This window comes from Desmodus rotundus, chromosome 12 (genome assembly GCF_022682495.2).
Source record: "Desmodus rotundus isolate HL8 chromosome 12, HLdesRot8A.1, whole genome shotgun sequence".
In the NCBI taxonomy this organism is placed as follows: domain Eukaryota; kingdom Metazoa; phylum Chordata; class Mammalia; order Chiroptera; family Phyllostomidae; genus Desmodus; species Desmodus rotundus.
Window position 1 is genome coordinate 71,627,982 of NC_071398.1, and position 10,447 is coordinate 71,638,428.

A 10,447-nucleotide genomic window follows, 5' to 3' on the forward strand; every position below is an offset into this window, starting at 1 on the left:
CCCTTCTGATTTCAAGGGAAGTAGATTCACAGCCCATCCTCTCTGCTAACAGAAACACTTCCCGAGTGTTCACGCTGCAAGGTATGGGTCCCTTTACTGGCTGGGCAGTGATGACAGCTAACTGGACACAAGCTGCCCTGGAGCCCAGCATTAAGCCCATCAAAAAACAAGGGCGTCCGTGCTGGCCCAGATACTGCTGATGGTCAGACACAGAGCAAGCTGGCACGCTGTCCTGCCCACCCTCGGCCTCCTGCTTCCAGGGCAGCGTTCCACTGCCCCACACTGCCGGAGCTCAAGGAGCCACTGACCGCCGGACGCTCGGATGTGTGCGCTAAGGCCTGGGAGGTTTAACTGACCTGCTCAAGGTCACACACTAGCTAGCAGGGCACAAAGACCAAACCTTTTGTTTTCTTTCTAATCTGGCACGTAACTCATCGCAATGGGCTCACCTCTAGATATTTCTATCCATACATATCTTAAAATACAAGATCTCAGTGTTCCCCTAAAAACTAGAAAATACAGAAAAATCTAATCTGGGCTACATGCCCGCCACAGTGGTGTGGTCGTTACTCTTTACCAGAGTCCCCATTATAAGAAAAATCCTAGTGACCAGCTGGTGCAGCTCAGTTTGCACTGTCAGGTCCGCAGCCCCAGTACCACTACCTCTAGCAACCAAAACACCAAAGGAGCCCAGATGGAGAGGAATCAGGTCCCAAGGCGTGGCTCTTATGCTGGCACCAGGTAAGACCCTGGACACACCACTCAACCCTTCTGGGCCGGCCCAGCCTTTTCCTCAGCGAGAGGAAAGGCGACCAGAAAGATGACGGGGAGAGTGGTCAGCTCTGCGGTGCCGTGAGGCATGGTCCCTTTACCACTGGGCCTTAAATCATTGCTAAGAGCAACTGCAGCCCCTTCAAACACAAAGAACAATCCTGCCTGCCTGTTCACCTCCCTCTGGGACACCTGGAAAGACGCAGTATAGGGAGGAGGGGAAAAGAGAGCCCACGTGACCCTTGGAAGGGCCTGAAATAGGGGAGGGGAAGCAGAAAAGTACAAATCCTGTGGCAGACATCAAACCACGGGACGACTCCGGGATCAGAGCACGGGAGGGCCACCCGGGGAACTGTGAAATGGCTCAGAAGCAGGTACCCATGCCCCGTCCTTCCCCACTGTGACTGACATTCCTCCTGGCACAGGCTGCACAGCAAGTGGGTGACAGAGGCTTCGGCCCCCCGCCCCAACCCCAAGATTTGGCCAGGGATTAAGTCAGCCTCCAGCAGCCCTGACGCATGGCTCCTCCAGGCCTCAACCTGAACCCCCTGCACCTGCTTCTTAAGTAAAATCACCAACTGATGATGAGCCAACTTCTCAGGTCCCACACAGTCAAAACACTGTGATCATGGACACCAGCACCTTCACCCTCCTGAAGAGGAGCCTCCTCATTTCCCAGACACCTACCCCTAGCTGGTCCCAAGGCCTGGGGCTGCTCTTCTCCACCCCCACCTCCTATGAGCCACTGATCCCAAATCTTAGTTGGAGATTTTCAAGCTCTATCGAAGTCCCAGAATTCACAAGTGAAAAGGGGACCACAAGGTAACCCGGGTTTGATCCTGCCTCAGTGGACGCCAAGAGCCCTGCTGCAGGACACAGGGGCCAGAGCCCCAGGAGAGGGGCAGGGTCTCTGCCTCCCCTCAAAAACCACAGGCCCCGATCTCAGCAATTTGTAACCTTTCTTTACAACATCCTGTTCACTTACTTCACGACCCTCAAACACTTGAAAAGCTGCCTTTAATACAAAGATGGCTGACGTTCAATTCTGAGCCACCAGCCCCACTTGCTCCCTACCCACTGATCTCCTGCTCTGTCCTCCTCTCTACTGCCCAGGGCCGACAGCACCATCGCCTCCTGCGGATCGGCTCACTCCTCGGAGGCCCAGCAATGAGCTGTTATCAGCTCCTTCCATCCTCACGGACTTCCCCGTCCCAAAGCTCCTCCACTCCCAAACACGTGATTTAACCCCCTAGTCCAGCAAAGTCCTGTGGAACTTTCTATGAGGATGAAACTGTTCTTCCACAGGGTTCATTTCAGTAGCCATTAGCCATGTGCAGCTACTGAATACCTGAAATGTGGCTAGCAACTGATTTTTAAATTTTAATTTAGTTTAATTTAATTAATCTTAGTGTAAACAGCCATGCATTGCTACTGGTTGCCACACTGGGCAGTGCGGCCCTAGATGACATTAGATAATTTCACCTCCTCCAAATCAGTTTCTTGACACCCCTCCCAAATTTAAGGGCACTTTATATGTGTGTATCCTCCACACAACAACACATGGGAGGGTGCTCAGCAAACTATTAGCCACCTGTAACCACAGTGGATATAAAGAGGCTGGTCAGTGAAACTTTCCTCACCTCGTGGCTCCCTCCAGCAAACCCCAATTTGGAACACTGCCTGTCGCCCAGCCGCACTACCAATCTCGCTCCCCAACAGGTACGCATGGCGGGTGCTGGGTAAGATGCTGCTTGTCCTGTGGGAATGTGGGAGCTCTGGCATTCCCTCTGACAGTGTCCAGATCGACCGTGAGAGGTTCCAACCAGCTCCTCTTCAGAACGCCAAAGGAAGCCACGCTGCGGGGACACTGCATGGTCTGGGGAGAAAGGACCGCTGGAGAAAGGAAAGGAGAAGAACGCACAGGACCTTGTTTTCTCCAGTCCGTGCAATGGAAAGATGAACAGAGGTAAGTGGAGACAGCATTCTGTATGTTTTTCAAAGCAGTAACACGTTTCACCTAATCAGAGTCGCAGGGCAGAGCGGGGCAAGGATGCCAGCCTTAATTAGATTTGTCCAGCTAACACCAAAGAGTCACCATGTCACAGTGAGGCAGGAAGCAGCTGAGGAACCCACAGGGAATACAACCAATTACCACTCAAGTGGGTTGAGACTAGGCATCCCTGTCAGAGAAATAGTTAATAGTATTCCCATTGATGGGAATTCCTATTAACTATTTCCAATGGGAAAAAATTCCTACTTTGGGTACAACAATTCTATTCCCAAGAATAGAATTCTATTCTTGTACAAAAAATAATAATAGATAAGACTTCTATCAAACAATTCCTAAAGGGGAGAGGGGAGTGGTTTAAAAAAAAGGAGAAAAAAGCTTGTTACCATAGATTCAAAACTCACTGAACTGCTGAGCTGGTTCATAAACTGCCCCTCCAACTTCAGGGATTATTGCTGAAGTGCCGATAAATACCCACCCAGCACCCCCTCGCCCAAGTCAGGAAGGGCCTGCAGTGACAGTGTCGCTCCTCGTGGGGTTTGAGGGGTTCTGGAACAGCAGCCCGTCCCAAGTAGCAGCCTGCTGATGACGCTGCCGCTACGAAGTGTGAAGAGCACTGAGACCCGAAGTCAGGTGTCCTGGGTTCTAATCCTGCCTCTGCCAAGTGCACAGCTATGTTGCCTCAAGCAAGTCTTTGCTCTGGGCCTTACTTTTCTCACCTGCAAAATGAGGGCATTAGATGAGATGACCTTTAAAGTCCCTTCTGTCTCTGAAGTATGGAAGTGACTCAGAACTCAACAGAAGCAGCCAGGAGAGGTGGCGAGGTGAGGTCAGAGCACCTACCAAAAGCATTGACATGTTAGAGATCTCAGGTGGAGGTAGAAAAGCAGCAGAGAGAGCAAGGTGAGATTATCTTTTTAAGCATTGATTTTACTTTATAGGCTAAGAGGTCCCAGACCATTAACAGGGAGTGGGGCATCTGGGCAGCCTCCACCTCCGATCAACTCTCCGAGCTGTGGAACAGCGGGTATCAGAACCCCGATCAGGGCCCTGCTCTCTGCCCCAGGTCCTCAGGAACCGCACGCCACACTGTGCAGGGCAGAGGGCTTTCCCTCTTTCTTCAGGCAACTTCATGACGGGCGACCCCTCCTGTCCCACCCCATCTTCCTCCCTTGCTTTACAATCAAAACACTCCAGGTTTTGAAAGTCACTGCACTACTCAGCACCTAAGGTCAAGCTAATCAAGATTCAAGGCCTCGCGACTCTTTGGTGTGTGTCTGGGACAGGATTCTTTGAAGCAGGTTCTCCCCCCCCCCCCCCCCCCCCCGCCCCGCCCCCGCCCCCCGGCTGTATTCACGTGTTCGCCAGTGTTCTGGATGTGCAAGTGCTACTCACACTGCCGTCAGTCTCTGAATGCCTCCTCCCTTCTTTCTTCCTCTATTATCACCTTTCCACACAAAGATGTGTGGGAAAGCTACAACTGAACAGTTAGTCAACCTGTAAGATCTGGGAGCAGACTGCCTGTCAAAACAGACTGACTTCAATCTTCGCCTGCCGCTAACCTGAGATGGATAAACTGTGAGTGTTATTTAAAGTACTGCTGGATTCCCCTTTCAGGACTATTCAAAGGGGGAACTTATCCACATCTCTTCTATTAATTACAACAGACATCTTAATTGCCACCCAAAAGCATTTTAGAGGGTGGTTTTGTGTGCCTGTGAAATAGAATGAGGAGCAGAAGTTGAGAGCTTTTGTTCCTAAGTCTTTACACAATATTTCAACTTTTCAAGAAAATGAGCAGCCAGTGTCCCTAAACTGCTGATGGATGAAGGCAGATGGTGTCTCAGAGGGGACAGAGGAGTCTCCTGGAAAGAAACGTCTGTCACTTCCTCAACAGTACAGGTTAACTGTGGTCAAACAGTACTCACTCCACTCCACTCCCCAAGGTCAGAGTCGTGGTCCAACAACCTCTCCGCCTCTAAGCCCCCAGCACGGAAAGGGTGATCTAAGGCACAAAAAGTGTTAAGGTGTTCAAGACACTGACATATTCCCTCTCCAACAGTCCAACACTAAACAACAATCAAAAGCCCAGAGCAACACCTTAAAGTAGAAACCAAAGACATCTGAGAGTGTTGGGGCTAGCTGAAAGCTCTCCCCCAAAAGAGAGGATGAAAGCTGCAAGAAAAAAATAATTTACAAAGGCCTAAAGTCTGGAAATTGGACATTCTTGCCCTCTACAACCCTGAAGTGCATACCAGGGTTTTACTACATCTAATTATATATTCCAACAGTCCCACCCATTACACATATCTGGGTGTTGTATTAATAGCTGAAATGCAGCTAGCAGTGGGGGTTGAGGAGGAAGAGAGAAATACAACACAGGAAGTAATTTTATCCTCCAATCATTAAGACACCCCAGGGGAAACAGGGGTGATGTGTCACCTTTAGAGATACGGTTTGACCTGAAAATCCTCTGAGGGGAAAACCTTTTTGTGACTCTGAACACCGGCTCCCACTACACTGGGGACTCATCCATCTCAACACACCTCCAAGTCTCTGCTGTTTAACTTCCGAAGTAGGTATGCTCACTGAAATCCCCATTCTCCCCCTACAACAAAGGGGAGGAGGATTTCCTGAATTCAAGGATAACGCTCCTTCCCACTGTCCACCAGTGGCACCAAGTGGCCACCACCGATCCGCGGAATTAGCACCGGGCCAAGCGTGGTTTCCAGACCCAGTTTACAAAGATCAATGACGCTATGGAAACAGCAGACGCCGCGCCGGAGCCTGCTGCCCTCCCATCTGGAGCCTCACAGGCACGGAAGGTAGGAGGGCGCCTGCTCTCAGATCAAAGCAATCCCTCCTTCCCCTGGAGGGGGCGGTGGCCCCGCGGAATCCCCAGGCTTGCACCTACCTCCCGCGCCGGCGCGCGCCCAGGCGGCCCGGCGCACTCGCGAGGCCCAGGGAAGTGAAATCACACATTCCGGCTCCCAAATAAGGAGCGAGGCTAAATAAACCTCTGAGATCCGACTTCTCCAAACCAACCGACCAACCAGCTCAATGAGTAATGGGCCTTTTGTGCCCACAGAAAGAAAGGAAGGAGGGAGGAGAGGATGGGGAACCACAACCCCGGAAAATCACTTCCTCGAGACGCGGTGAAATTAGCAGAAGTGGTCCCGGAGCCAACCGTTCAGACTCGGCTGGATCCCGCTCAAACCCCAAAATGGCAGAGTCCCCAAGAGTCCTCTCGGGTCCCTGCCACTCACACCTGAGGTGACCGGAAACGCAGTCTCCGCGGCGTGGTCTGCTCCTACCTGACCTTCCCTCCGCCCCCGCCCCCGCCGCGCACTTGGCACCCTCGGAGCTCAGACCCACCGCCCCGTCGCGGCCCGGGCGCCGGTCCCGGGAAAGGGTCGGCGCGGTCGCCGAGCGACCGTGCGCGCCGGCCGCTCCAGAGTGCCGGGGGGTCGTCCCTGAGTGCTCCCCTCTGCCCGCCCATCCCTTCCCCGGCCCCCAAACCTACTTTTAGGGCGAATTTTTCCTGGGTCCTCTTGTTGAAGATCTGCAAAACTTTCCCGTTGATGCCCAGCCCCAGGACCTGGGTGGTGACCTTGTAGTCGTCGATGATGGCGTTCTTCTTGATCTGCAGGCTCGACTTGACATGGAACTGGGGGAACTGCTGCGGGGGCTGCGGCGGCGGCTGGGACGGGGCGGGGGGCTGCGGCGGCGGCGGCGGCGGCGGGGTGGGGAATAGCACCGGCGGGGTCTGGCCCTGGGAGTTGGACAGCATGGTGCCCGGAGACGCGGGAGCAGGGGCGGGAGGACCCCCGGCCGCCCCCTCCTCCGGCTCCGGACGGGGTCCCCGCCACCCCCCGCCCGGCGACGAAGTTTGCTCCGGGCTGGAGCCGGCTTCCCCGGCCGGGCCCGGCTCCAGGCTCGGCGGGTCGCGGGGCTCCGTGGGTCCCGCCGTGCGCCGCTGGCGCCCACCGGCCCTGCTCTCTCCCTTCCACCCTCCCCCCGGGGGCCTGGCGCTCGGTGGAACGCTGGATGGCGGGGGCCCAGCCGGGGGGGAAGCGGCCGCGCGACAAACTACCCAGCCCCTGGGCCGGCGGCCGCGTCACAGCCTTGTCTGCGTCCGGGGCCGGTCCTTAAAGGGGAGGGTCGGAGGGGGCAGGGCTTGGGGAGGGGGCGGGGCCGGCGGGAGGCGTGGGCGTGGGGGAGGGGCTGGCCTTAAAGGGAAGGACGAGAGGCCAGGGAGCGTGGAGGGCGGGGCAGGGGACCGGGAGGAAAGGCGGAGAAATCCTGGTTCTTAATTAGGCCCCCGCAAAGGGAAGGGGGAGGCGTATGAAAGTAGCTGCATAGTTCAGTTAGAAAACCCACTTTTCTCCAATTGTCTGGCGCTTAGCAGCGACCAATTGGAAGATGGAGGTGTATTTTGAAGGAGGATGACCAGGAAACAAGGGCTGAATGAGACCTCAGGGGTGGGCTGGAGCAAGAGGCAGTTCATCGTAGGAATAGATGTGAAGCAAATAATTAGCTCTGACTTTTTCATTTCTTTTGCGTTTGCCTCTGACTTTTGCACTTCTTTTCTCATATATTTATTGTTTTTCAGTAAAGACTTGCTTAACTTTAAACAATTGAGTAGTTATACCTTCGGACTTTTTTTCTTACATAAATTAGCTTTCAAAAAGGATGCAGGGTGGGAAGAGGATGGGTTGACGTTCAGATGGCCTGCATTTGGGGAGCCCCCACTACCAAGCTGTCTGATCCTGAGCAAGCCACTGCTCCTCTCTCTCAGTGGAAGAACAGCGATACCTTTTCACAGGGTTGCTGAGAGAATTAGGTAAAACAATGTAACAAACAGGAAGGTCTGGTGAATAGTTAGTTTCTGATTTCCAATGTGGAAAAGTTAGACCCCCAACCTGCAGCCGTGAGGAGAAGTGGGTATGTTTGAGGAAGTGGAGTTCCAATCCAGGTTAGCCCTGGCTCTGAAGAGGATACTAAGGATCTAGCTGGACCTATAGCAATAGCCCACATCAGAGGAAGGAACTGGAGAGGCCATAAATATAAGCCGTAGAAGGCCTCTATATACATTTCTGATGGGTTTGGGGGATTATTAAATAATCCCTGCTGATCTGCTCCCCCCTCTGACTAGTAGAGCAATTGAGAAATAAGACAAAGGAACCAGACAGGTGAAGACAACATCTCCTTTTAAGTACGGATAAGGCCAAGTTAGAGAATGGGGCCCAACCTATGGCCACACACGGCCCCTAATATATCCCCGCAGCACTGCAGAGCCCCCTTGCCCAGGGAGATCCAGCTTAGGAAGAAAGAGAGAAGAATATCCAGGGCATGGGGGCCCTTTTGGGACTTAGGCGAGACAGGTAAGGAGTGAGGGGATGGAATGAAAGGAAGAAGTGACCCTCCTGGCATATCCCCAGGACGGGCAGGGCTCAGTCCATGGGCAAGGAGAGAAATAGTTCCCCCGACACAAATATTTGCTTTTTTCAAGCAGAGTTAATTTAGTGCCTTGTGGTGGTGGATGGCAGAACTCTGTGGGGAAGAAGACAGACAGGTGGACGTGGACAGCATTGGGAGAGTGACACAGACACAGGTCTGGGAGACAAGGCAGAGGGATCCACCACTGGCAGCAGTAACCAGAGCTTCTGCTGGCACTAGAGGGTAAATGCAGTTTCCCAAAACCCTGACCTTCAGAGACAAAGAGACTGCCAGAGGCCACAGGGATTGGAAGACACCTTTACCTCACCAGTTCCAGGGTGTTGCTGTCATGATGGCGGGGGGGGGGGGGGGGACTTGAGGGGTGGAGGAAGCTCCAACTGCCCAGTGTCTTTCTCAGCTGATAGGAGGTCAGGGTCTGGGGCTGCTCAGGGCTCTGAGTTGGTCTTTTTTTCCTCTGCAGAGTGTCACTGGGGGCTTCCTACTGCTTGACACTGAGCTGTCTCCCGCTTCTATCCACAAGGCTATAAAGACAATAAGCTCTTTTAGCCCTTTCCGAAGCAGCCAGGCACCATGGAAAGAGGACAGAATTTAGAAACAAATGACCTGAATTCAAGTCTGTCCTCAAATTAAGTTGCCTTGAGCAAGCCATTTATCCTCTTTTTGCACCTGAAAAAAAATGAGAAAAATAATAAAATCTACTTTCAGGGCTGAGTGAGAATTAAATGAGATGGTTTTATGAAAACTCTTCAGCCCTGGCTGGTGTAGCTCAGTAGATTGAGTGCCAGCCTGCAAATCAAAAGGTTGCTGGTTCGATTCCCAGTCAGGGCACATGCCTGGGTTGCCGGCCAGGTCCCCGGTTGGGGGCATGTGAGAGGCAACCAATGGATGTATCCCTCACATACTAATGCTTCTCTCCCTCTCTTTCTCCCTCTCTTCCCCTCTCTCTAAATGTAAATAAAATATTTTAAAAAACTATAAATTATAAAGTATAAATTATCATGAAACAGTCAATGTTATCATTATTGAGGCATTGCTGGCTTGCTCTCCTCTGCTTTGTGCCCACTGCCTGGGGATCTGTCCCTGATACCAAACCTGCCTGCCTGCCTAGCTGGGGCTCTGGGAAAGTGCTGAAGCTCAGTGACAGGAAAAACGAGACAGCTGAAACCCAGCTGGGGATTCCTCCTGGAATTACATGTCCATTAGGCCTAGGGGCACACAAGGACTCTGAGGGCTTATACAGAGTGTATAGAGATTACATAAACTGCACGTAACACTCAGGAAACACACACGCATGTGAACACAAACACAGAAGCACAATGTTACTGACATGCAACAGACACGGAATAAATGCCTCATAGATGAATAAGTGGGGAATGAGACAGGCTAAAGAAAGAAGCACCAGGCAAGAGGTGCAGCCTTAGTTCCTTCCACTCCAGTACTAACTAGCCATATGACCTCACAAAAGTCCCTTGCCCGCTCAGTTCCCTCTTTCTCATCTGTAAAAAGTTAAATAAGGATAAATTAAGAAGGATAAAATAAAATATTTTCCCTTAGGACAGAGAAGTTGAAAGTCCCATAACATCAAACGCAATCATCTGTAATGAACTACTTAAACAGTTTTTCTGGATGTGCAGAAGCCCTTTAAAAGTTAAGTCTATGAAAATAGAAAGTACTATTTTTGTCTGTCATTTACATGCAGACACATATGTCACGCAAAATTGTATACACAAAGACAACTTAAAGGCCTCAAGTGCACAGTGTGGGATCACTTATAATCCTTGATTCATGACACACCCTCATCATTGGATCACTGGCCCATGTATCGCTGCTTTTATTTAATTATTATTTTTAATAATACAAGAAGCATCTACGAATCCACTACCCAAAATTAAAACTAGACTCTGACAATAACATACATCTAACTGGGTGGTCCCTCCATCCCCCTCCAACCCACCTGCTTTCCCAGTCAAAGATAACAGTTATCTTTTTTTTATTGTTATTCAATTACAGTTGTATGCCTTTTCTCCCCATCCCTCCACCCCACCCCAGCTGAACCCACCTCCCTCCCCCATCTCCACCCGCCCCCTTGGTTTTGTCCATGTGTCCTTTAGATAACAGTTATCTTGAATCCAACGGTAATGATTCCCTTATTTTCCTTTTATCTAGTCTTATTTTGTAAGGACACATTAGAGACGTAGGTATCTGACC

General features: G+C 51.7%; 1 protein-coding gene across 2 annotated transcripts in view; it reads right to left on the reverse strand.

Annotated features, from left to right (window-relative positions):
* MAPKAPK2 (MAPK activated protein kinase 2) overlaps positions 1-6,907 on the reverse strand; it is a 44,284-nt gene extending 37,377 nt beyond the window's left edge. For both annotated transcript variants that reach the window (XM_053915228.2, XM_053915229.2), the window contains exon 1: positions 6,303-6,907. In XM_053915228.2, coding sequence (XP_053771203.1) covers positions 6,303-6,569 — 267 coding nt within the window. In that variant the 5' untranslated portion in view covers positions 6,570-6,907. The remainder of the gene's footprint in view (positions 1-6,302) is intronic.
* Between the last annotated feature and the right edge of the window lie 3,540 nt (positions 6,908-10,447).